Genomic DNA, 26,968 nt, shown 5'->3' on the forward strand with positions numbered 1-26,968 from the left:
ACCTACGCAATCCTCCTGAACTGTTTTTTCGTTGTTGTGCAGATAGGGTGCGCTAATTCGCCAGGAACGAGGTGTTTGTTGCCTAAAGCGGGAAGGCGTGAAATTGGCTAACGAGAAATTAGCATCCGACTATAGAGCGTCGCCACAACAGAACAGTCACAAAAGAGTGGGGGAATTCGGGACGCCTAAGGAGGAAATGATCTACCGTTTTAGCTAGTGTACGACATTTTTGAGTGTACATAACACAGTCTTTAAGTTTTACTTACGGATTCGTTTATTTTCGTTGCTTTTAGCGTTGTTTCCGTAGGCAACAGGAGAAAGGAGTGAACATTTTTTGTAGGTTTGCAAGAAATAAGTAAGAAAACGCGGCCACTCCTTCTGTCAGTGGAAGTCAGAGATGCAGGGGTAAAAACAAAAAGCTGTATGAATCTATTCACGCTCGCACGCATGCATACACAAACGTAAGGTACTCAAGAAAATTAGGTGGCTACCACCTTGAAATGTTGGCGGAAAAACAGGTATTTCGCGTTTTTATTTCAACCAGGGTAGCATTGAAAAAAATACAGAGCTTCTCCGGAGGAATTTGTTGTGATGCGACCAATTACAGGGTAAAACGCTTTCTAAAATCGATGATTGGACGTAATATTGTGGGCATATTGTGAGAGCGGAAGCTCTGCTAAGATATTTGTGATGCAACTTGTAACATTTTAATTCTGTCCAGCGTTTACAGAAAAATTTATAGGGAACTTAAATGTCTCAGGTGATTTGAAAGCGACAGCCAACGATTGTCGAAGACTTCTTCACTGCTGCATTGTGTTTGCAAGGCCGTCCCGTTCGCCTGTCATGCGGCACGCATCCGGATAATCCTTGTTTCATCCTGACACGATACTGGGTTGGTGCTGCAGTGACCGCACCTAGATGCGGCGTTTGGTGAAGCGAGTCCAAATCCCATTCGCACCCAAAAAACGTTCTGTGTATATTTTATTTAGTTTATTGGTACACCTACCAAAACTTGACTATATTCCTGTAGTCGCTTTTGCGTTTGATGAGATATCTAAGGCTTTCACGTAAAGAAGTATGCGGAATTTTTCACGGGTCTGTGCGAAATATTCTTTTTTTCTATTTTTCGTATTTTTCTGAAGAAAACATGCAAGAAAACTTGCTTTTTTTCATGCCCCCCAAATTTCATGAAAACTTACATCTCACACACAACAGGAACTGTCATGGCGAAAGAGTTCGCATCGACCAATAGAACCTATATTTGTACTTTTTTTTATAATTTTTGCTCTGAATTGACGGCTACAATTCGGCACTTGGGAGAGCTGCTGATCGAAATAACACATGTGTCAATGCAGGGTGCTCTTGAATGCCCGCAGCGTCCCCCCGAACGGAACAAAAACCGTTTGTTTCTTAGGCAAAAAAAGAATGGAATTTGGGGCAATTCTCTAAAACTGTATTAGACTGTGAATAACCACATATTATTAAGCTTGATCACATAAAATCAATGGCTATGTCTCGTGCCACGCGCGTGGTACGAGATGCGCCTCCCTCGCGGTGGCTGCTGCCACGTAGAAGTGACGTCAAGCTAAAGTAATCCCGTAACTTCCTGTGACGTCACAAAATAAACGACATATTAACGTCATTTGATCATGTCGCTTTTTTGTGCTAACGACGACGGCAGCACTGTGTTCACGTCTTGTATTCCGAATCTTCCGATGTTCTCCGCCCGTGGTTCGAATGGCAGGCCTGACGCATCGTTACGTCCTTATCTCCCTGTACAGCGGCTGCCTCGCGGCACTTTTTTCTTCTTGGGAGGTGTGCTTGTAATTGTTTAGATTGGGTATTTTTCGTGAACTTGCTGTTGCACGCCTTGGTAAGCATAACGCATTCTTTTCTGCATGCTGCTTCGCCACGCTTTTTACATGCTCCTAGAACTGTCGTGTTGTCGCTGAATATTTTGTAAGCTTCATGTTGTCTAGCAGTTCGCATGCCATCGGCTTTACGCGCCTGCACTCGTTGTCTACATGTGCCTCGCTTCTTCTATGCTAAGCCTTGTGTTCTGACTCTGGTGTGGTGGCTTAATGATAAAACGTGGGTATCAGTATTTTTCATCGCGTCGCGCCGTGGCTAACCTGGTAGCTGTCTTTGATCACATGACAACGCGAGCGACGCAGTGTCAGCGTGTGCACGAATCGAGTGCCGTCAGGTAGCACGTGGCATCACCGAACGCAATCCGACCTCCCATGTAGCTTCTGCAATTTTTTTCGCGTGGCAGTACCGCTATTGCCGAGACGTGTATCCTGACTGTTGTGACTTCCTCGCTCCTAGCAGAAGACACTTATCATCATCATTTTCGTCATGCTCTTCACTAGCTGCCGCATGCTCTCGTGGCTGCGTCGGCTCGCTCCACTTCTTCTTCTTGTTTTCATTAAAGCCTCATCGGATCACGACGTGTCGCTCCCCTTCCTGAGCATCGCGCCGCAGCTGGAGGACCCAGAGGTCCAACACTGACTACTCCGCAGAAACGATCTGTGCACGAGGCGCTGCAGAATCCGTGCAGGGAGCGCAGCTTCACTACTGTGGGTGGAGCCCAACTGCCCGTCCAAGGCCATCTAGTCAAGATACCGCTGCAACCATTCGCTGACTCGCTGGCTTCTTGTGCAGGGAGGCTCAAGCTCCAACTGCGCAAGCATGAGAAAAGTGCAGCCGATAAGATCGCCGTGTGGGCGAAGTTTGGCACTTCGTTTAAATAGTCCTTTAAAGTCTGGAGTGCATAAGGTTAACACGTGACAGTTCAGTTATTGTTCATCTAAGTTCAAATTTGTTGCTTCGAGTACCATCGTGCTTTCAAATTGAAAAGCCCTAATGAAACGATAGGCAAGACTTAAAATGAGCTGCGAATTTTAGCAAACTGTAAGCAGCCACTATCAAAAGCACACGAAACAGATTTGTAACGTTTTGTCTACCTTGAAATTATCCACAGAGCGAACGCGGAACTGCCAGCTAGCAATTTTGATGAAAAGTTCTTATCTGCTCAAATGGATGTAAAGAAGTGGCAAAGGATGGATAGGATAGCGCTTCACCCTCGCCAGTTGATTGTCTGCTAGCACCAGAGGCTTTTGTTCACAAGTACCGTAAAAACCCGCGTATAATACGATGTTTTTTTTTTTTTCCAAATTTTACTATGTACAATTTGTGCCTCCTATTATATGTGGATCCCAAAGTTTTCAGCCGAAAATTTGCACTTTCGGTTTCGGTTTCAGCGGAGGGTGGGCCATCTTGCGGTGGCGTTAGCTGGCTGCTGCTTCTCTCAGCCGGCGTCATTTTGATTGTTTTGACCACGCGAAGGATCGGCACGTTCACCGCAAGTCTATCACGATGTCGGGTGCACGAAGGCAGCATTCAGCGGCAATTGAAAGAAAAGTTATTTTATGTGCCAAGACCATCAGGAATTGCGCCGCAGGACGGCAGTTCGGCGTCACCGAAGGCAGCATTCGCGGGTGGAGAAAGCAACTGGTGCTTGACTGGATAAAGTCTGTGTGGTGTCGGCGGCCTGGAGCACTGTTGGGGGTTCCCGTCAGTGGTCGTGTTGGACGCCTTTCGCTGCCACCGTGCCGATTCTGTGAAGAAGTTGTTGCGCGAACCCCGCATTGAACTCATTGTCATTCCAGGAGGAATGACATCCCAGCTGCAACCGCTAGACGTTTGCATCAACAAGCCTTTCAAAGACTGCATTAGGTCCTGCTACCAAGAGGGGAAGAGGTCAGGAGACCCGTAAGTGACAGCTACCGAATGGCTGACGCGGGCTTCTCCAGCGGTACTTTGTGGCTGGATCGCGGATGCGTGGGCCAGCATCCCAGAGGAGCTCCTCAGTCGCTCTTTTAAGAAATGCGGCATCTCGAACGCCCTTGATGGCACTGAGGACCACTTTCTGTGGGAAGGCATTTCCAACAAGGCGACTTCAGGAGACAGCGGCAGCAAACCTGACGATGACTGAACGGACGTCGGGAGACAGTGCCAGCGAAAACTGACAATGACTGAAGGGTAACTGCAGTGCAAATAAATGTTTTCTGTGCTCTTTACCTCGTATTATATGCGGATGAAAACTTTTTTCTGATTTTGCTGTCCCCGAATTACACCTCGTATTATACGCGGGTTTTTACGGTACTGCTTGGATTTTATTTCCCTTACCTTTGCTCCAGTGCCTTTTGCGTCCTTTAACCTGATTAGGCAACAAAACGTCCTCTTGCATCTGCTTTGAGTATGTATTTTGATAGGCTCGTTCCTTCTTTACTCTTGTGTTTGGCTTGGTTGGAATTGAACATAACCAGCCACAATACTTTCATTCACTCTCAGCAGGATGGGCTAATGATGATGAGAGCTTATCTCGGAGACTTGCAGTCTACGCACAAATTCCAAGTGTCTGGGACATATATATGCCCATCCCAAGCACTCTGCAGAATTCAACTTGACACTAATGCTTGTTTTCGCAACTGGTGAAGCGTGCTTAAGCGTCTGCTGTCCAAACCTTTGGGGTAGTGAACATGAAGAGTTTCCAATTGTGAAAGGATGTTTCACATTCTATTGCTTTGTAACTCCGCACTGTGTTGTAAACTGGTTTGGAAAATTGCTCAAGCGAATTTACTTAGTGGTAAGGGGCATAACAAAATGTCCCGCATTTTGTTCACAACGGTGCAAGTCTCGTCAGAAGCCAGCTGCTAGAAAACAGATTCAGTTTACAGATACAGATAATGATACAGATATAGAAAAGATACAGTTTTTTTTTTAAATTTTAGATTCTCAAAATTTTGTCGGAATAATTATCTCCAGTTACCTTGTTGTAACGATTACATTTATAACTTTCGGGAAATCTGCATTATTGTGGGCATGCAGCGCGTGACATGGCTCGCCAGTTTCCGTAATTTTTTATACTTCAATTTTTTTAGTGTTTCAAAATTTCTTTCCACCAATTATCTAATTTGCGCTAATGCAACGATTATACGTGCAACTTGCTCGAAATCTCCATTATTGTGTAAATGCAGGTCGTGGTACGGTTTGCCATTTTCCGTATTTCTTTAATACGTTTGTTATTTATTATTTTTTTCAATGTTTGTTCGACCAATTGTTTCCATTGACCCTATTATAACAACTACAGGTGGAACTTTCCCGGAATCTGCAATGTTGTGGAAATGCAGGGTTGTGCACGGTTCGTGATGTTCCGTGATTATTTTTTATTTTTCTTATTTCTTTAGTTTCTCAAAATTTCCTCCAACCAATTATCTCCATTTATGTTATTGAAACGATTACACTTGAAACTTGCGCGAAATCTGCAATATTGTGGAAATGCAGGGCAATAGGCGGTTTGACATTTCCCGTAATTAACTTATGTTTTTCATATTTTCTGTTTTTTTTAATTCGGTTCGACAAATTATTTCTGTTTACATTATTGTGACAATTTATTTAGAAATTGCGGGAAATCTGCAGCATTGTGGAAATGCAGTGCATAAGACGTTCCGCCATTTTCTAAATTATTTATATTTCACTTATTTTATTTTTTTCTTAAATTATGTTCGACCAATTATCTCCGTTTAGGCTATTATAACTATTACAGGCGGAACTGTCGTAAAATCTGCATTATGTGGTAAGGCTATGCGGTATACGTTTTGCCATTTTTACTATTCTTCCTATTTTTATTTTTTTCAAAATTTCGCCCCTCAAATTATCTCAATTGACGTTATTATAACGATCACATTGAAACTTTCCCGAAATCAGCATGATTGTGGAATTTCAGGGCGTTGCACGGTTCGCCATTTTTCGTATTTTTGTATTTTTCTTATTGTTTAGTTCTTCAAAATTTCGTGCGACCAGTTATGTCCACTTACGCTATTAGAGTGATTACAGGTGGAACTTCTGCGAAACCTGGATCTTTGTGGAAATACAGGGCAGTCCTGGCAGGCGGGGAAGGGGGGGGGGGAGGCGGGGGTACAAGGCGAAAATGCTATGTATTTAAAAAAATGCTATTTTGCGTCTCTCGGAGGTGTTCAATAAGAAAAAAAAAACGTGGACTGCTATTGTACCTTTTCTTGCTATTTGACCCCAGAGCTCTATGAAGGCACGCAGGCGGTAACTTTTGTGGCAGCTGTCACCGCTGGCGTCGCCGAATTTGTCTGTCTCGCCTGTCCAGGAAGTTCAATAGGATTAGGAAGGGGTGAGCAGAACATTGTGGTCGCGCCTTTAAAATGCCGCAAAGCTTCAGTGAAGGAAAGTCTGCTTCTGGGAAAGCACATATGCGACAAGCGATAACGGCCACTGCTCCAAGCATCAGTGCGGGGCAACCGCATTGGGAAGGCCCTGCAATTCACGCCCGCCAAACAGAAGTTAACCTGTAAATTGAAATCCGCGGGAGTTGACTGATTTTTCACGATGAAGTAACAGAATTTGTTCGGATTCTTACGCAGTTAGTGACGGTCAGGACTAAGAACTGGATGTTCAGTGTTGTGCTGCGCTGCTGACCACCGTCTCTCAACACCGCCTTACGCAGTTCCGTTTCGCATTTCAGAGCACGTCATTGCGACACACTCCGCGTATAGAGGGACACGCGCAACCGGTTAGGAAAGTATGCCACCGCGATATCGTTCCGTCGACGGTGGCTGTTTCTTAGAAGGCTAGGACAGCCAGCTGTGCTTGTGGTGTAGTGGTTATCACATCCGCCTAACACGCGGAAGGTCCCAGGTTCGATCCCTGGCAGGCACACGCATTTTTTCTTTTGTTTTCGAGGAGTGTAGGGAGGATAAAATGACTTTAAAGGCCAATGAGCAGTGAAATTGTGTCTCCCGCGTGTTCGTTTAAGTTTTCTCGGCCTCCGTATCCATTCCTTGCCCGTTAAGGTTGAGGGCGCTTTAACATTAGGTGACCGTAACTTTGTCAAACAAAACACATTTCAGGTGGCACCGCCTGTTCCCAGCCGTACTTTGCCCTCCCGCCCCCATCGGTCTATTGTTTAAGGCTTGCATTCTAGTAGCTCCTTGCTTACATGAGGACAAGGATGTTAGTGATGGCGAGCGCACCTGCCTGGCTTTCTTTTTACTAAACCCTGTGAAGGTCCAATAAAGAAACCTGGAAGGGTAAAGGCTTTCCATAAAAATTAGGCATTCCCGATCACAACTGTCGATACATATGCCACGGTGACCAATAACGCTATAACCAGTACCGAAGTAGATCAGTGCGAATGTGTGCATTCCGCAAAGGCGCCTTTTTGACCCGAATAGCAGCTGTGCTTGTGGTGTAGTGGTTGTCACATCCGCCTAACACGCCGAAGGTCCTAGGTTCGATCCCTCGCAGGCACAGGATTCGTTTTTATGGTTGTTTGGGTCATGAAGCATCACTCAGCTCATGAAAATGAATAGAACTTGTTTTTAAAATAATGTAAGGATGTTAAATGCAACGAATGTCTCCAAGTTACTGGTCCGTAACTGATTATATGATTTTTAACATGTCATTACCATGATCAATGTAATCAACAGAGTCCCAATAATTCTATACATGAACTAGCGAAAACGTTAACCGGATAAATGAAATTTTCTGACGTTATACAAGGTTCATTTCCAGGCAATTCAGTAAGCTTGGCGGCAACGGTTAGGACATAAAAAGGTGCATTTTAGTATTTCGTTTGAGTAATAATTCGGAGTTATTTATTTTAGCGATATATTCAATTATAAAGAAAACGTTGTGTCCTCATTGTCCCAACACCTTACACCGTGCAAAACCAGCTAACTATAATTTAAGCCATTTCTTCGACCTACTCATTTTTTCTTTGCGTCATGCATTTGCAGATATACGAAAACAAAACCAGTGTGATCCATGATTGGCTTCTTTACACGGCCCCGAATGAAGGTTGGGCAACCTCCTGAGGTCAACTTGAACCTCAATTGGATTTCTTCAACATGCGAGATGACGTTCGGGGAGGTTAAATTTTATAGTTTGCTGTATGAGCGAGGTCAAGGGTTAGATCTCAACTTCAAAAGAAGTTTTGAGCTTGAGTGAGGTTCAGTATCGAACTGGGTTTGATGTGAGGTCAAGCCCCGTTGGCCTTTCCTATCGGTGATGACGCAGCCTTTTCCCATTTTATCTTAAGATATGGGTAGCGCATTATAAAGGTATCGCGTACTTATGCATGCACGTCTCAGTATCAGCGTAGTCGACATAATCAAAATGAAGGGCTCGAGTAAGTGCTATGCCGGTAGCTGTTCAGTGCGAAAATTTTCCCGAGCTCTGACATTCCTGTAATGGTTTTTAGCTTGGTATTCTATAGATATATTCGTAATGCTATTTGGTTGAGACGCGGCGTATATATCTACACGGAGTACACTAGGAGGGACACTGTTGAGTAAGGGGGAAGATTAGGAGAATGCACGTTCCTTCCCTATATTTGTGGGAGTTCAAATATTTAGTACGGTGTTTGGAGAACCGCCTATAGTATACATCGGATGTAAAGAGTCGATAAAAGGGATATGAACTAACGACTCAACTCATGGGCATCAGTCCCCATAAGCTGCGAAGCATTTGGCACAGCGGTAAGGCCATCATATAGCAGACGGTGCTAAGAACGTGTGATTTAGCATGGGCTTCCACGGGAATTTCAACTCGGCAATGCACAAATCTTGGACTTTGTAGTGCTAGGGGAGCTTAGTTGGCCTGCTAGGGGAGCTTGAAAAAGTTAAATGGGATATGGTAGGGCCAAGCGATGCTAAAACACTAGGTGACGGCTTGAAGTTATTACACAGTAAATCTAATTGCTGCAAATGAACTGTTGGCTATAATAACTTCGCTTGGCAGGGTTGCTGCCTGTGTTATTCCTTAAAGGGACCCTGCAACACTTTCGATAAGCGCTATTACTCTTCCCTTCACGTCCGGGAACACTGCGCAAGCTGTACTTTTCGCCAGCGCAGAGCGGCACTGCGTGATGTGCTCGTCGCCCCAGATACGCCTTCTATTTCTGCTTTGTTTTTGTGGCTTTTTTCAAAGTTTCTTTCGAAAAACGCTCATAGCTGAAACTCAAGGAAAACCGGCCAGAAGCCGCTATATCGCCTTATTGACGTAATTCGAGCCGTCGAAGAACGTCAAGAATGGGACAGAGAGAAAAATCTTTTGAGCAAGTTTACAACTTATATCATGGGCATCAAGCAGTAATTTTCGGCTGAGGTACTTTGCAACCCCCTAATCTAAGTACTGGGTGTATTTGGTGACTACGTTCAGCAAGCATTTAAAATTTCAAAAAATGTTGAAAAAAGTGTTGCAGGGTCCCTTGAAACCACCACACAATTATGTACTAGTGTATAAGTACGGGAATATCGGTGCTCGTAGTACTAAATGATGCTAACCATATCAGACCGATGAAGTCAATTAATTCGTATAGTGAAGACAGATAGCCGAAGTAAACAGATGGGGCATTGCAAACCGCAGAAAAACACCAGATGTGGTACACTCTCTCGATATCAAAACGCAATGCAATAAGAAGCATTTGAAATTCCTTCTGCGTTGACACGTTCTTGTCGCGCGTGTATTTTTCAAAACCATCCTCCTTGGGGGAGAGACTAGCGGCCCTAGGAACGACGTGCCCTGGCCTACGTCGCGATTTCCCGGCAGTTCGACCTTCGTGCTAGCGACCAGTCTAGCGGCGAAAGGAGCTGATGACCGCACCAGCACGTGTCTCGCGGCCGTAGTATATAAACCCTGCATCCTCGGTGCCCATCACACACTTGACCACTTCTCCTAGTCGACTCAGCTACATTGGAGCAATAACTGGTGAGTCTTTTTGAATGGCCACTGGTGCTGGGAAACGAAATCGTGCTGCAAAGTGAGCTCTCGTTTTTCTGATATTGCTGCAGCATTTGTTAATGTTTGTAAACACATTACAGAGCAATGTTTCAGATAGTCGTCGACAGCGCGAAGGACGTCGTTATTACGCTTTTGTGCTAGTAGTTCTTGAAGCATCCTTTTTAACATTGACGCCTATCTTTTAGTGTGTAAACTCTTTGGTCCCCAAAAAAATGTTTATGCCGTTTGTGGGCATCGTGGGTAAGCCGTGTGACGAAAATCCAAGAAATACCTTTCGAAAAATAAAATGAATGACCTCGCGTTCCTCTGTAAGAAATTTATATTCGATTTGGACCTGCTATTTGAGTAGTATATCTATTTCCGATTCCCTTTTTCTCAGTGTTATGACTATGGCTTGATACCGTCTGCTTACCCAGAAGGGTTTTCTAGAGTTGATGCAAACTATTCGAAATTAATGATAATAAACACTACCTGACGGGCTGTGCACGCATGCGAAGTTGCTTCTTTTAGAGGTTTTTAAACATGTGGTCTGGGCAAGGAGGCAATATGGAGAAGTGAGTAAATTTTGTAATCAACGACGAGACTTAATCAACTATGAGGTGGAATATTTCTATTACTCCAAGCTTCAGTATGATCAGAAACTGCAGCTTGCATTCTCATTATGCGGGGAGAAAGAAGGGGAACCAACGCACTGCAAGTTATTTGTTGGTCGGAATCGTTTACTGTTTAGCGATACTGTTGCAAGACCAGCAATACAAACTATCGTGGGACTGGGGTACTGTTCAGAACTTCGCAACTGTTTTAACACTATGAAAATCACAAGACAGAAAACACAAATAGAATGCTTTTCATTATTCAATCCCTGCATACCAATAGCAACGGGTTTGTCCTGGTGTTCAATGATTCCACAGCTTGTATTCGCAGAAATGTCTCATTTACTTCGTATGAAAACGAAATACAAGTTTTCCTCGTTAAATGTGGCCCCGACTGGCCAAGTATGCTTACAGTGCCCTCAAACGGCGGGAGCAAACAGGCTCATCTACGACCTACTGACTCAGGCGAGGAAAAAAAAATCCCGGGCCACCACCACTAACGTGATTCCTGGTGCGGGATTCACGTTAGTGGATCCCGCATGGAGTGTATCAGTGTATTCTTGGCGTCTTCGCGTTTTGGCAAACGGAGATGAAACCGTTTGGGGGGTAGAGGTATACAGCTTTGCGGTAAAATTCCCGTTCCTTTGAAGCACGGAGAGTTCCAACAGAAGACGTAAGTGACTGTACCCGTGTTTTTTTTCGTGCGCGTTACGAAGAACCCCAGTGCGATGCGTAAAATAGGGTCCCGGTGTTTTTTTTTAGTACGCCATACCTTCTAGCGCGAGGCGTAAACGAGGTTCCCAGTGTTTTAGTACTGTGACCACATGAGACGACGATAACGACGATGACGACAGGATACGCCCACAGCCTCAGCCCTTAACGGTCTTTGCCCCTCAAAAATTTTCAAACGTTGCTAATACGTCTGCGTTTTTTCTGTTCCTGCAGCCAAAATGATTGCCGTGAGCAGCAAGTCCCTCCTCCTCGCCCTCGTGGTGCTGGCTGCCCTGTGCAGCCTGGCAGCCGCCCAGTTCGGGTACGGAGGATTCGGACGCGGATACGGAGGCTACGGAGGCTACGGCCGAGGATTCGGAGGCTACGGCGGCTACGGACGCGGCTTCGGAGGCTACGGAGGCTATGGCCGCGGATTCGGAGGCTATGGAGGCTATGGACGTGGCTTCTACGGCTAAACGAACCTAAAAAGTCTGCTTATGCCTGCGAAGACGCACCACTGACAACAAACACCCTGTTTCAAGCCATGTAATGAACCAAACCACACGCTTTCCCTGCCAATAAATTATTTTTCGTCCTCTAAAGAATCGTCCTTGTTTGTTCTTTTGACGCGATAGACGCAGTACGCAGGGGGACGACAGCACCCAGGAGTGTGTTGCTTAAAAGATGTAACTACCCTCAGGTTATACGTTTAGGCCGGGCCGCTATGCTGCGGATATGCTGTGAGCTATTCCTATTACAGAACGAAAAGAGAAGGCCAACAAAATGCTATTTTCAAACATTTTCCCCGGGTAACCAATTTATATTATGGTTTGAAACGTCTGACGTACCCCGGCAGCCACTTTTAATGTTTTTGCGCTTAACGTCTGGGTGCGTAATTGTAAGAAAAACGGCTCAGACCTGCAGTTGTTGAAATACCTAGCTCTCCATTGAGGTGGAGTAATGACTCATAAACAATTTCCACTCCGTTTCAGTTTTTTCTTAATGTGCTGTAGATACCCCAGAATGTTATGCACGTGTCAACGCATCTTTTTTTTTGCGATATTAGTTCCGCGGGTGGAGAGAAATGTTTAATCCATTCGGGCTAATTTGTCGGTGTTCAAATCTAAACCACTGGCGGACTATAGATAAGGCTGAAGCCGCTTCCTGGTACGTAAGAGTTCTTTTGGAAATAACGTGCAGATATAGCATCTCGGTAACCTGTAGGTGGCATTCACTGAAAGCTTAACCGGAAATTTCTCTGCTTGGCAACGGTGGAAGTCGCCGCGTCTGTTGCAGTTATACTAGCGTATGTGCAATGCACCCACGTGTCGCAGAAGATAAAAAACGGCATGCCTCGTTTGCCCTCTTTCAACCTGATTCTCAGCCATGGTATTAACAGATATGAGACAATTGTAAAGAAAGGGCCTTTATTTAGGGGCGAACTTGTGCCCGAACTGTACAAAAAAAAACAAATGAAACAGTTTCTCTCAACGTGAAATCCGTGGAAATGGCACAGCCCTTCTGGCGCTTTATTTTGGAGTTTTGGACCCGTCTTGAAAAAGTCCGTTTGGCGTCCGTTTTATTGTTACGTACATCCTACTTTAGGCTGGATTTGTGTTGACGTTTTTGCGTTGGTTTGTGCCACACGTTTCAAACAAAAAAACTATTTTAAACTACCTTTTATATGTTGATTTGAATGGATTTTGCAAGCTTAAACATGATAATATTTTTCTAGGACGAAGTTGAAATTTCTCCCCACAAGCGGGTGAATGTCGAAAGATAGCAGCTGCAGTATGTGGCAGTAAAGCGTTAACTTAACAATGCTACGGCTTCTCAGTGCTTTCGCACTTGCAAAGCGATGTTTACGTCCACATGACAGCGACCGTGTATGATAAAAACCATCTGTTACGCATTTTGACATCGACGCACTTGCGGCATGCGGACGCGAGCTTTTCGTTGGCTGTAGCATCTTTGGAGGGAAAACCTGCATGAGTGGCGGTGATTTTCGTTTTGTAACACGAAAATGTTTCATGCCGGGGTACACAAACCTCCCCGATGTCATATCCGTCACAGGAATGAAATCCCCAGAAAAAGTTCCATTGACTCGGCGGTTCCATCCCAGGATTCCAACCCACGATCACTGTGGCCGCGACGGGAGGTGAGAGACGCTCTGCCAAGTGGGCCGTATGTCTGCCCAACGCGCTTTATGCCGTTCCCTCTTACTTTCTCCATTCAGGTGGTGCTGCCGTCTAGGAGAGGTGAAGCGAAGTTCTGCGTCATGACGCTAATGAGCGCCGATAGTTGGCGCCTCGATAGGGCAGTGTATAACAGCGTAAGCTGCTGTGTTTGTATGTCCGCCGCGCCGCCTATGCTGCGGGTGTGATGGCCCCGTGCACGGTGGAGGAATAACTTATTTCTCCAACGTTGCCCCGTGTAGGAAAACTGTTGCATTAAGGCAGAAAGGCAACGAAGCCGACTGGCGAATGCCGCTCTCCTGACTGCTTTGGTGCGACGAGAGACACACCAGCCGGAAGCAAAACGCGTACACGCATTCAAAATCCAATTAAGCTACGAGCTCTGCCTGTCGCGTTCCACAAGCTGAGCCCGTCGCAACGCAATTGTCTGCCGTACACCCCACGAAGCAGGACCCAGGTGGTCTCACGCTTACCGAAGTGACCAGTCAGCAGGCCTTCGCTCGCCAAGCACACCCACACGACTGCTGCCGAACCGCAAATCATGCTTCTTTCGCTGTAGCGGACCGTGATTTTACCAAACGATTCGCTGACAAACCGTTCGGTTTCGTTCGCCCGCGTTGCGAGCGCTTGGGGCTTCAATAGGCGCGTGTAATCCTGTGTGTAATGTTGATGCGTATAACGGTGCCATACCGACGAAATTAAATAGCGATATGCAAGTTCATGTGGATGCAAAATAAACATTCAACTGCTCCTGTGAAGGCACATTTCACTTTCCTGTTTTACCGATTCCTATGAAAGAGGGATCAACCACATTTTTCTAATCAAGGCTGCTCAAGGTATTTCAATTTCTGCTGTCTTTTTAACTACCTGCCTGTTTCGTGTGAAGTCTACAAACGTTAAGCTGGTATGCGTATTCGCCAAAAACCCAAAGAAGTTTACACATTTTCTGCCGAATGTTTGTGTAATGTTGGTCGTCTGCTAAAAAGCTATCAAGCTCGCACACGATCGTTTATATCACTGCGTGATGGATACGAGTAGTTGCACCGGAACGTTGAGGGCTGCGACAGCGACATCGTGTCCTCGTTACCGACCGCTGACTGAAAGCCACCAGTAGCGAAGAAACGAAGAGCGCGCACATTTGGTCCTCGACACATACCCCGCGCTGCCGCCGGTAAAGGTCGTCTCGCAGTGCATCTCACAGCCACCACGCAGTTCTCTTCGAGAGGCGGAACGCTTCGGCAGGCATTTCGGGCGGGCCAATATTATTACTTTCCCTCATGTTCCTCCGCCAAGCCAGCAAGGCGATGATCAGTACATTTATTGTAGAGCTGCGAAAAACGTATGCTCCATTTCGTCTGCTTAGAGGAGCCGCGGCTCAACGCAGGAGCTCCGCCGTGCTTACATTGCGTCACATCCGGGCGTTCGGTTTTAGCCAGGCAGGGCTCGCTCCAAACGGACACAAAACGAAAAAAAAAACCTCAGAATACCGCCCAGGCTGTTCTTTTTGAGCTTGCTTTCATCTCGCGCTTGCTGGAGCCGTACTGCTCAATGGTGAACGCGTCGTTTTTTGTCTTCCGCGGCCATTTCGTTTCCCTCTTACTATCGTTAAAACCAACCGAACGAGCATTTCTAACAAAATGGTCGCGCGGTTGCGGTAAGGAGGAGGAAAAAAACGTTTATTGCTCCCATTTAATGGGAAGAAACGTGCGCGGGATGGGGATCAGTTATCCATGGTGGGTGGCGTCCCTAGTCCGGGATGCCACGGCCAGCTGCAGCTCGAATGGCCCTAGTCACCACGCCACGCTGGTTTTCCAGGACATCGCTACTCAGCAGGACCTCCCAATGCTCCTGTGTCGGTGCGATGACTTCAGGTTATTCGGTGACGCCTTTACATTCCCACACCATGTAGCACAGAGTGTTGGGCGTCCCAGAGCAGAAGTTGCAACTACATATATTTTGCCTCAAATGTACCTGAACTTTTCTTTGCGCTATATAATAGGGACATGTATGACAAGTGTGAGATGTTTAGGAGTTTCGAATATATAAACCGCTTGCTCAAGTATGCTGTTAACTCTTGGCCAGAAGGCTGAATCGAGGGTCAAGCGGGTATCTTTTCGAAGCCTCTGCTTGACTGCGTGACGCCATGTGATACCGTGACAGCGGACGAGCTATAGGACGACAAGGCGGGCCCCTGCAGTGCTCTGAACTTAAAAGACTTGCGTTCCGCTTGACCTTCAAGAACACTCTACCAGCGTTCATGGCGCAGGGGGAGGAGGAAAAAACTTTATTCAAACGCAACATTAAGTGTCGACAATGTCCCGGGCCAGGTTCACCAACGCCAGCTGGTCAGCCAAGTCCGCCACGTTGAAGGAAGAGGGTGGGGAAAATGGCGTGATCTCCTCGCGGTGTCCGTGCTTTCGCGCCTCGAATGGCGAGGGTGGTGGTTGTGGTTTGCGGGAGAGGGAAAGGAAAGGAAAAACACTGGGGATATTTTGAGCTGAGCAGGGAGCTCACCTGCATACAGCCCAGTGCAGGGGAAGGGAAGTAGAGGGGAAGTGACAGGATAAAGTGGGGAGAGTCAAAGAGCGAGAGAGAGAGATAGAGAAAGGTATAAAGACAGCTGCCAGTACTAGAAATCGGTCAGTCCGGGAACATCAGTCCGGGCGCTGCACTCCAGGCTAAAGGCGCTGCGTGAGGCCGGTCGTCTCCAGATAATGGAGCAGATGGGCGAAGACTTCCCGTTGGCGAGCATACACAAGCTCGCGCTCCCGGCGCCAAGTTTGCGCTACCGGTTGCAGCCGGTTCTAGCCAACTTTGGGTTGATATTTGAAAGCAAGCAGCAATTTATTATAATAATAATCGCACTAACACTTTGCGCTGGCGCTCTCCTTCCCCTCGAAAACTTTGCATCACGGGAGAATGAAACGGCGACCGCAAATGAAAGGGACACTATAGTGAACTAGACGAGACACGATGCCCAAGAGGCCAATGTTGCAGTCGCCTGCGACCGCGGATGTCGACACAAGTTCCCTCTAACAGGTGGCTGTGTACAAACACCAAATATGCTGTGGTTTTTGATACAATGGTAGGGTAGTAGTGTGTACATGCGAGGCCGTTTCCCGAGCAGTGGTTGCACTCATCAGTCGGCACAAGCCTGGCGAAGCGCTAGCGCCGCTTGAACAAATAACCTGAGTTTGGCTTCCTCACGGCTAAATTTTCGGCAGCAATATTTCCGTTGCCGTCGGCAGCAATAGTTCTGTTGGTTCCTCACGACGCAGTTGCACGTGAACGTATGCTCCGAAGTTTTTACTGCTCTACCGATAGCCGTGCGACGATTTCGACCATGTCTGTTGGTAGTAGCAGAGTTCTTCAATGCTTCTCTGGTCATGAAACTCCTGGTCAAGTTTCGTACGAGGACAAAGGCTACCACGAGTGGCGCCACTGCAGATCGGAGGGCATCGGGTGGCCGCCGCTGCTCTGTAGCCAGACCGGCAGGCAGGAACGCAGTAGCAGCATGCCCGTTCCCACCAAATTTTTTAGCCACTCACGAAATGATAAGTCCATTTGAGCGGACCACGACACGTAAAGCGAAAGCCCAGTGCTGACAAGGCGGCGAGCGTCTGTTTTATCTTACTCCGTGGGCCCTTCCTGACCACGCCCTCGGCTGCCCTCCGATCAACACCAGCGCCACGGCGCGGCAGCATACGAAGCTCTCCCAGAGCGTGATGGCGAAGTTTTATGACCAGAAAGGCTTTGAAGGACTCTGGTAGTAGTTAGGTCGTAGGGTGCTGCATGGAACTGTCCCGGTATTAATGGGACGCAGTTTGGAGCATCAAAAAGCTCTTGCTGATGTCGTGTTCTGCGCTTTATCGGGCGCAAGCACGGATAAGTACGGCCATATCGGGGAGTCAGACGTTAACCGTGACACTTGATTTGGCGGCGTCGCCTTAGCAACACAGGCACATGCTTGCCCAAATGCAATCCGCGGAAGTGAATACAGCACATTAAGCTTGACAAAACAGGTACAGCGCAAAAGAAAGCCGCGCTCTCGAAGTACTCTTCTATTAGGGCGTACAGTTTTGTGCCTTGCGGTTTTGTCGCTTCGCAGTAGCGTCGCTATACTATTTTAACGTTTGGTTGTTTATTCGCTGTGCTGTTTTGCCGCTGCTCTATTTTATCGCGCACTGGGTGTGACCATACATGAGTATTTTAATGAGTGCGTTGGGTCCTGAATAGGCCCCTGATATTCACCAACGTTGCAGAAGGGCCGAATCCTGTTCGCTTACGTACGCAGGAGTTGCTACCTAACCTATGATGACGCCTAAAATTAGGGTTTGGGTGTTTTTCCGCAGTTACGAAGCGGCTAGTGGCGTGTAAAAATTAAGAAAGGTGCCTTCTCCTCTCGTTTATTCTGTCGCTGCATCGTGAAGCTTGCTGCTTCTTCACCACAGCTGTTAGAACATAGTGCGGCCTCTACGCGACAGCCGGCGCGAAAACCACCGGTGCGGCTAGAGGGAAGAGTAGAACAGAAGCAGTGAACTTTCTACCTAAAATGTTTCGAAAATTTTCCCTACTTCGAGCCCGCGAGATCAAGAAATGGGCTTCGCCCTAGTCTCCAACTATGTGGGCGTGGGTTGACATTCTGGAGTTAAATGCGCCGGCCGATGACTGCTCAACAAAGAAGCGACCAGTTATCCCCTGCCTGCTTCGGTAATTGCCGTGGGCAGCTGAAGATGGTGGGACCGTGACTACGACGGACGCAGCCTAAGACGGGCGTAGCCTGCGGTGCATAAGCAGGATGCCGGTGCTCGTCAGGAAATTTGCCCCGTTTTAGTTCGGAAGAGAGGTGTCCCGAAACAGTGCAACTGATCTGCGGACGAAAACGTTTTAAGTCGAAGCTTATACCTCTACCCCCAAAGGGTTCTGTCGCGACTTTTCGTGTCAACATAAAACTCCCGCGAACAAATAAAAGAAGCTACGGCACCGCCAGGTATCAATCCTGGAACGAATAGAGAAATAGAGCGGGAGCCCGTTGTTTTCCCGATTGAGCTACGAGCCCAAGCGGAGACGGGGGAGACAGACGGTGCACTCACAAAGCACATATATGGGCTTACCCTCTGCGTTCTTGCTGAATGTTACGTTAAAACGTCACGCTACCTCTTGCACCACTGTGAACTCCGCCCACGGCACGTGAAGCGGCCGCGCGCACGCCTTTCGCATGCGCTAGGAGTTATAAAAATTAAAGGAAGCTCACACCAACGCATGACATGTCTCTTCTACTCCGTCTCTGCCACCGATATCCTCGCCTCCATCGGCGGCGGCAGAAACAGAAGAAAAGTGAGATTGTCTAACACCGTGGTTGAGCTTCCGTTAATTTTATAGCAAAAGAGTTCTCACCCATTTGTTTCACGAATACAACTCAACCAACCACTATTTATGAATCATGCATTGATTTAGCCTTAGCAAAGACTATCTCTTTGAAGTAAAAAAAGGGTGTGTTAAGTGTATTTCACTTGTCCCTGGTTTCACTCTCTGTAGGACCATGTGTGTGAATTCAAGCGACGCAGCATGGGTAATCATTGTGGGTGTCGTTTACAATTTCACTTTCCAACCACCTTCTGTGGGTATGCATAGATTGGTCCACATTTAATGCTCTGCCTTGCTCTGTCAGCGGCATCGAAAACAACTCCTCTAAAATTGTTATTTTAATAACAGGGCACGAGGTCAAAATCTTTCAAATCCGGTTTTTTTACAGCTATGCGGGGGAAGCGAGGTTGGTCGAGCGATAGCTCGGTTTTCCCAAAGAGAGCACACTGTCAATGCGCACACAATTGCACCAAAAGGCAAAACACTACGCCGCTCGCTGCAGTCGGTCTATAGGCGCGAACCACTGTGATCTTGTAGCAGAAAAACTAGTTTGTATCATTTTCTGACGCCACGCTTTGTGTGTCTTACCTCCTTATCCGCCTCTCCTTGCGGAGCGAACCAGCGAATAGACGCTTTTAAGTGCGAATGCACTTCTTAAGCGACCCTGAACCTGCGTCCACCGGCGATGTCCGCGCACGTGGAGATGGGCGCGCGCAGCCTGGCCGCTGACATGGCACATACCCACGTGGGGGATTGGCCAGGAATCGGGCGTGAGAAGGGCTAATGCACCCGCTTAAAGGAGTACTGACACGAAATTTCAAAACTGAGGTCCGCTCTAGCAATCAAGTACAACGACACCACAAATAGGTGTCTGTGAATAAATGCATCTTTCTTTCTTTGTAGTTGTGTGTGCGTGTGTGATCTCTCTTTCGCGAACATTACCGAACCGCGCAAATTCAACTCGTGCATTCGCACTTTCACATTCTTCCCCTCGGGGAAATGCGGGGAATTTTTTTACGGCGCAATCGTGCGATTCGCTGGCTTGACCTTGCAATTGCTGAGCTTGGAGGCCAGAAATATAGTACGAATAATGGACAGAGCGAATCGCGTTCTGGGTTTCTACTTGGGGTAACAGAGCATTCGCCCTTAAACAATGGCGGGGAATATTTCGGTATCCACGGAAAAACCTGTGGCTACGAACTGGAGCTTCCGGATCCGGAGTTACGGGCACGTGCTGAAGGTGAATCATGGAGGGGAATAATAGAAGTGTATACAGTAAAAGCTCGTTAATTCGGATTTCTAAGGACCAGAAAAAATGTCCGAATTAACCGAATGTCCGTATTATCGAATGGTCGAAATAAACACAATAAATGCAAGTTTTTTTTCTACATACCTTTATTTTACGAAGTAATCGCGTATGCTTGTCTGCTTTCGAGCAGAAATTCGCGCGGACACAATTTTTCTGAGCCCTTCAAGGTGCTCAGCAGCTCGCATGCTATCTTCAGTGTCAAAACAAAATTCTTCGAGGACGACGAGGGCCTCCGCGGCTTCCTTCACATTACGAGAGGGCCTGTGTGGCTCATGGTGCGGCTGCTCCTCTTCGAGCTCTTCGGTATCAGATTCGTCGCCATGCATAACTTCCTTGACGATTTGTTCATCAGTCAGAGAGCCGGCAGTGGCAAAGCCAGCATCAATGCCGACATAATCGTCGAGCGTCACTTCATCAGGCAACACACTTCCGAAATCCTGCCCGTCATCGGCACCGTCGTCCGGCGACACTACGGACACTGCGTCATCGCTGGAGTCGGGTACAACAAAGCCACTGTGCCTAAAACAGTTGGCAATGACGTGGGCAGGCGTGTTCTTCCACACATGCGCAAGTATGCTAACTGCGCTCAGGAGATTCATGCCGTATTGTTTGCCGACGTCATGACACAGGAGCATCCGTTCCAACACGCACCTTCGGTACTTCGTTTTCACGAATTGGATTATGCCTTGGTCCATGGGTTGAAGCGCTGATGTTGTATTCGGCGGCAAAAAAGCAACTTCAATGTTGCTCAGTCCGGTGACACTGTGTGCACTGCAGTTGTCCAGCACCATCAACACTTTGCGGTTCTTCGCAGAGAACTGTCGATCCAGCTTTTGGATCCTAGTTAAAAAAATTTCACCCGTCATCCACGCTTTTCGGTTGGCGCGGTAATCCACGGGAAGATTGTTCATGTTCTTAAAAGCAGCGTGGCTTTTGAGCCTTCCCGATAACGAGAAGCGGCAAGCGCTCTGTCCCCGTCATGTTGGCGGCTAAAAGTACGGTCACTCGTTCCTTGCTTCATTTGCCGCCGATACAAGGATCCCCTTTCATTGTCACAGTTTTGTCCGGTAACGCTTTGAAAAACAGTGCCGTCTCATCAGCGTTAAATATGTCATTCGGATCGTAGTCGGCAAGGTGCTTCAGCAGCTGAGCGCTCTTCCAGTTGTTGACCGTGTCTTCACTCACGGCTCCTCTTTCGCCGCAAACGGTCTTGAAAACAAGGCCGTGTCTTTCCCTGAACCGTGCACACCATCCTTCCGACGCTCTGAAGGAATCGATGTCCATCATCGCTGCAAACTTTTCAGCTTGCGCCATAATCAGGGGTCCACTCAACGGCAGGTTTGCGTTACGCGCGCTGACCACCCACTGAAGAAGGGCTTCTTCCAACTCTGGAGGGGCTGCTTTTCGTAGCCGCTTCCTCGATGCGCTGAACTTCTCACCTTCAAACGCCTGCAGAATTTGCTCTTCGTTTTTAACATATGTACCAAGAGTACTTCTTTTCACATTGAACTTCTTCATCACTTCTTGTCGAGAGAGCCCATTTTTCAGGGCACGCAAAATTTCGACTTTGGTGGTCAAGTCCTTGGCCTCGTACTTGGGCCGCTCCGCCGGCGTTGCCATCGGCGGAGAGTGCGGTCACAGGAGAAAGCTAAAGGAGCCGCACTGAATCGTTCCACGTTAAAACGGCGTTCAGCGATGCTGCACTCCAACGGGAACAAAGCCACAAAATGGCGCCGATGGCACCGCCAAACCTACACGCGAAGAAAAGACGTTCAACCAGTCAAAAGTCAAGCCAAGTCGATAATTGATGTCCATGGCGAAGCTGCGTTTGAGCTTCACTTTTGTTCCGCATTGTTCTTTTTTTCGTTTTTGAGCCTCGCCAGCGGCCTGAAAGTCGCCGAATTATCCGATTTGCGGTAAAATCTGTCCGAAATAACGAGTGCCCTGTCTCATAGAGTGATGCGTATATTTACGGGGACCAGATGACGTGTCCGAATTAACCAATTTTCCGAATTAACGAGAGTCGAATTAACGCGCTTTTACTGTAACAATAAATACTACGCTAAGGATTGCTTCAGCGCTCCTTCCGTTATCCTTCTACCCACGGAAATTATTTTTCGAGGTCATGTGTCTATGGAGGCCACCTTGACAGGTTCATTTTTCGGCTTTTGATACTCTTGCTCAAACTCAGCATTTGTTTTGTCCACAGCGTTTAGCCATTGCTTCGCTGTGCACTTGCAACTGTATGCCTTCACCACGCCTTGAATTTCCCTCAGTAGCTGTCGCTTTATTTAGGTGGTTCTATTCCGTTGCTGGCATTGCTTAGAATTTAGAATTTTTGGTAGTGTGTAACATACATAGTCAAATATAAGAGCTGCGGTTTGATTTACAGCGTGGAAATCTTACCTGCTACGTACTGTTTTGCTGAGAATTTCATTACCGCTTAATATCATTTCTGTTGTTAGAAAGGGGAATTTCATAACGCCAAAAGCGATGCGGCGGCTGTTGATTGGCTTGCGGGTGTAAATACAGGAATCTACATGCGGGCTTTGTGGCTTCTTGGTAGGAAAAATTTGGTAGTCCTGGTTTGGGATAAATTTGGGAGTCCGTTTTACTCCTGTGTGTCTTTCCGCAGTTGCTTGCACGCTAATTGCTTTTCCCGGAATGAAATAATTCTTACTATACCTAAACACATTAAACGCGTAACACAAACCTCCTAGCCCTTACTAATCTCCCCGTTTTCCTAGCAGCAACGTTAAACGAACATACTAATATGGATATTTCATACAGCCAGTCATCATTTCAAGCGAATGTTCTTTGACCCATAAACGTCCAAAACTAGGCAGATACCTCAGACGAAAATAGCTGCTACAGCGTGTCATCAGCTATACTATATGCAGGGTCAGCAGACACGAATAAATACAGCCGAATTGTAATCCACGGATAGTACTCCCACCCCCATTATAGTGAATTCGGTTTTACGTTAGTATAAACAGCAGTTACGCACCCTAGAATTCTTGTGTAAAAAGACAATGTTCAATGATTTCAGGGCTGTATTTGTGGTTACGCCGTGTTGAAGCAGTCTGAAGTTGTTTATATTGGTAATTACCGCGGGCAATGCTGCTAAGAATAGTAATATTACTATTTTTGACAACAAGTTTGAAACAGTTTTCTTTAATATTTTGGGATTCAGGCACGAACGGTAAACAAACAAATAAAGCTCAAAGAAAACGAAACAGCTCGTAACTAAAAAGCCTCATGGCCTGAATTCATGTCCTGTTAAAGAAATCATTTTTATATTTTTTTCTTCCGATCACTTAAACTGGATTGGTCCCTACAGTGAGCACGTTTGGCAGAGCTTTTGCTTGAATTATTCGTTGAACTGATGTGATAAAATGCGTTCGGGGTCGGTCGCAATCGCCTACTACAGTCGACTCTCATTAATACAAATTCTACGGTAACCAGAAAACACTTCGAAGTACCCGAACTTCAAACAAAACAAAAAGGACAAAACAGCACTGTTACTAGCCCGAAACATCTAGCCCTTCCAAATATTGTTTAAAATCTTGACTTTTGTTGCCAAGTCGACCGTATGAAACTGGTTGCCATGATGGCTCGGTCTTATCGTCAAAATCGAAGCCTCAAGCATTTACCACAGAAAACCCTCACGCGGCCCTGTGCGCAACAATGAAGGTTGAGGACCTGAAAACAGGAAACTACGCAGGCTGGCGCAAGTCTCAACTGGCCTACCGCTTTATCAACTGTGCGCTGCCTTAGTTGCGATGGCTTCTGCATAGTACAGAGTACACGTACCGCTCTTTTAGCACTTGAAAATTTCCAATTTTTTTCTGGAAATGACGGCCACCTTAATGCTCTGCATTCGAAATACCTTCCCATTAACCGATATAATGCGTTCTAGCTTCGCAATACTGAGCAATGTCTTCCACTGGATTTCATGTAGAATTTTCAGGACCAGCACACACTTAAAAGTAACTAAAAATTCCAATTAGGCGACTTGGAATTATCGAGAGTCGACTGTATCTAGAAAATTTCAGTAATTGTGGAGCTAAATGTGGTGTAACCGTACCGAACTGACGAAGAACCACCACAGCGGGTAGTGAAGGAAGATATACCGCATCACACAATATCGAAGAAGACATTGCAATCTCGGAATCCTCGGATCCTAGTACGCATTCTCGGTATGGAAACATAACGTAGTGAGAAGGATCTCTAGTAGCTCTTCATTTCGTTCCCTCCGCCATCGTTGGCGCAGTTGTGACAATCGTCCTCCGGTGTGTGACTACCGGCAACAAGAAGGACGCGTCGCGGCGTGGGCTGGGCTTTCCCGGCAGCCCGACCTTCGGGCTAACGACCAGGCTAGCGGTGAAAGGAGCGGATGACCGCACCAGCACGTGTCTCGCTGCCGCGGTATATAAACACTGGAACCTCCGGCACCCAACACACACACAGCACTTCGCACAGTAGTCTGAGCTTCTTTGGAGCAGCAACTGGTAAGTGTTTTGGACGCCTATAGCTCTGAGAAAGATAACTTTGCAGCCCCAAGGAATGTGCCCCTTTTTCCCGAGATCACTGCAGTATCTAGGAATGACGGTCGATACATGACAATGCGTTTTAAACATTCGCCAGGGCTTTTGTTATTACATGTATTTGTAGCTTTCTTGAGCCCTGTAGGTTTGTTCACAGAATGCAGTAGCTCAATGAGTATTGTTCGAGTTATTTTGCACCAACAGTTCTTCCGCAGCTTGGCGTCAACGCTTACTAGCTCTGTGCCTAAAGAATGAACGAAATGAAAATGAAAAATTAGATGACGAGCCTTTTCTTGCAGGGTATTCAAACTAAGCTTTGCACTGCTTTTTGATGCCAACCGGAATTAGATTTTCATATTTCTCGTGCTTTTCCAAAACCATGAGATATTTTGTCGGGCACGTAAAATGCGATGAGTTGAAGGCAAACTGATCGCCGCAGCAGTTAACACGAGTTGGCGGCGCGTGCACCGCTTTTGATATTAGTGTTTTTAACGAATTTGAAATGCGTTGTTTTTGAGACAGGAACGCACTTCTGTGAATACAGGAAGTTTTGAGAGAAGATGCAAGCCTAAAAATGTTACGTATTTTGTACAACTTTTGTGGTCCGTAAGAACCTGCCTAATCAGATCCTGCGGCGTGGCCGACTAAATAGATGAGCGAGTCAAAAGCAGTTGTTTTTCTCGTGTAATGGTTTTAATTGTTGCTGTTTTAATTTGCGAACATAATATTAGGAAGTAATAAAAAACGGAAGTAAATAAAAAGGAATCGGCCGGGGTAGAATCAAGGATAACCCCTCTTGAAAGCAGCTGTTTTATTATCATGCACTCGCATTTATGGATTTTACGCTTTTCATATAGTGCACACGATTGCATTTGAGTAGCTCAGACACACTCCGGCGTTGCAAGCGGCCGCGGCGTGCATTTCCCGATGTGACCAAGCGACACCGAATGAACGCGAAATTTCAGTTGTGATGCTGAAGGGCCATGTAAGTCCGCAGGCTTAGAATACGTCCTAAAGGCATTGCTCATCCGCACCCTACTCGATCGTATCGGGAAAAAATGTGAACACGTTGCTAAAGTAATTTATTTTTCCTGGCATAGTTCACGCAGCCAACATGATCGCCGTGAGCAGCAAGTCCCTCCTGGTCGCCCTCGTTGTGCTGGTCGCCCTGTGCAGCCTGGCAGCCGCCCAGTTCGGCTACGGTGGATTCGGACGCGGATACGGAGGCTACGGCCGGGGATTCGGCGGCTACGGAGGCTATGGCCGCGGCTTCGGAGGTTACGGAGGCTATGGCCGCGGTTTCGGTGGCTATGGCGGCTATGGTCGTGGTTTCTACGGCTAAAGGAACCTACAAAGCCACCGCCCTCCACGACGATAGACCAACAGCCCACACCCTCTTTCAAGACATGTGATCAACCCCCTAACAGCCTTCCTCATTTAATAAATTATTCGTGTTTTTTACTCATTGGTCCCGTATTCTTGTTTCGTTCCTGTACAGGCAGTGTTCGCTAATTTTACAGCAATGCGTTTTTTCTTGTTTAAAGTGGAGAGGCGTCAAAATACGTAGCAGGAATATAGCGCCCGACTATAGAACACAGCCCCAACCAAACAGCGACAATACAAGGGGCGAAAAAAGGGCGGCTGACAGCGTTGAACAAGTATACAAAGCTGCCCCCGCCCACCATGGCATTCAGCTCACAATGAACGCTGAGTGCTGCAGCTCTATCAGCCCAAGTAGAAGCACCAACAAAAAGGGAAAGCGAAACGTAACACTTCACCCCATTCCATTTTTGTTTAACAGCCTGTGATATTCACAAAGTCGTGTCACACCAGCCAAACATTTTAGCGTTCACGTTGAGAGAACGCTCTAACATTAGGCTTTATTATATCATTATTATATGCGGTATTTCGTAACATTATTTGTGTTACATGTCTTATCATCGCTGCTGTGGGATCGTAGATATAGAAAGAAACGCCGTCGAAGAATAGACGAAACGCGTTAAGAGAACGCTATAGGCGGCGGACTAAAATGAAAACTGCTCTTAAAGAGCTTTATAGGAGCTTTTTGTAACTAGAGTTTTTTAACATTGGAACAGAATTTCTGGTCGTACGCGAAGTCCCCATTGACCGCGACAGTCGAAAATATTTGCGCTGTTCGCCCTCAAATCCCTCCGGTGTCCGCGTCTTAAGCAGGTATTCAATAAAATTCCCGAGGGTGTTCCCTAATTTAGTGTCAGACTGCTAAAATGGCTCATAAAAAATATCGGCCCAGTCATGAATGCCGACCTAAATTTCTTGGTCTTTCACCGAGGGGCCTAGTCATTCATTCAATAATTCCGACTTTGGAATTTCTGGAAACTTTAAGCGCGATAGTCTTTCTTGCACTACTTAAACGCCGAAATTTTGGTT

General features: G+C 46.7%; 2 protein-coding genes and 1 non-coding gene across 3 annotated transcripts; all 3 read left to right on the top strand.

Moving 5' to 3' along the window:
• The first annotated feature begins 6,680 nt into the window (after nucleotides 1-6,680).
• Trnav-aac (transfer RNA valine (anticodon AAC)) lies at nucleotides 6,681-6,753 on the top strand. Its single transcript has one exon. It is a non-coding gene; the product is annotated as a tRNA-Val (tRNA).
• A 2,921-nt stretch (nucleotides 6,754-9,674) lies between these two features.
• On the top strand, nucleotides 9,675-11,740 carry LOC144175787 (uncharacterized). The gene is made up of 2 exons (XM_077704799.1): nucleotides 9,675-9,804; nucleotides 11,376-11,740. Exon 2 carries the CDS (start codon nucleotides 11,381-11,383, stop codon nucleotides 11,615-11,617), a length of 237 nt encoding a protein of 78 aa, XP_077560925.1. The 5' UTR covers nucleotides 9,675-9,804; nucleotides 11,376-11,380; the 3' UTR covers nucleotides 11,618-11,740.
• Nucleotides 11,741-24,393: 12,653 nt separating this feature from the next.
• LOC144173542 (uncharacterized) lies at nucleotides 24,394-26,020 on the top strand. Its single transcript, XM_077701922.1, has 2 exons — nucleotides 24,394-24,523; nucleotides 25,660-26,020. Exons 1-2 carry the CDS (start codon nucleotides 24,409-24,411, stop codon nucleotides 25,899-25,901), a joined length of 357 nt encoding a protein of 118 aa, XP_077558048.1. The 5' UTR covers nucleotides 24,394-24,408; the 3' UTR covers nucleotides 25,902-26,020.
• The last annotated feature ends 948 nt before the right edge of the window (nucleotides 26,021-26,968 follow it).

The sequence above is a fragment of the Haemaphysalis longicornis genome, unplaced genomic scaffold (genome assembly GCF_048455015.1).
Source record: "Haemaphysalis longicornis isolate Haplotype H1 unplaced genomic scaffold, Haemaphysalis longicornis Haplotype H1 scaffold_3, whole genome shotgun sequence".
Taxonomy (NCBI): Eukaryota; Metazoa; Arthropoda; class Arachnida; order Ixodida; family Ixodidae; genus Haemaphysalis; species Haemaphysalis longicornis.

Excerpts from the sequence above, each read along its gene's own strand:
- LOC144175787 (XM_077704799.1), top strand. The coding sequence starts at position 11,381 with ATGATTGCCGTGAGCAGCAAGTCCCTCCTCCTCGCCCTCGTGGTGCTG.
- LOC144173542 (XM_077701922.1), top strand. The coding sequence starts at position 24,409 with ATGACCGCACCAGCACGTGTCTCGCTGCCGCGGTATATAAACACTGGA. Across the intron at positions 24,524-25,659 it reads CTTCTTTGGAGCAGCAACTG|TTCACGCAGCCAACATGATC; the intron begins GTAAGTGTTTTG and ends TTCCTGGCATAG.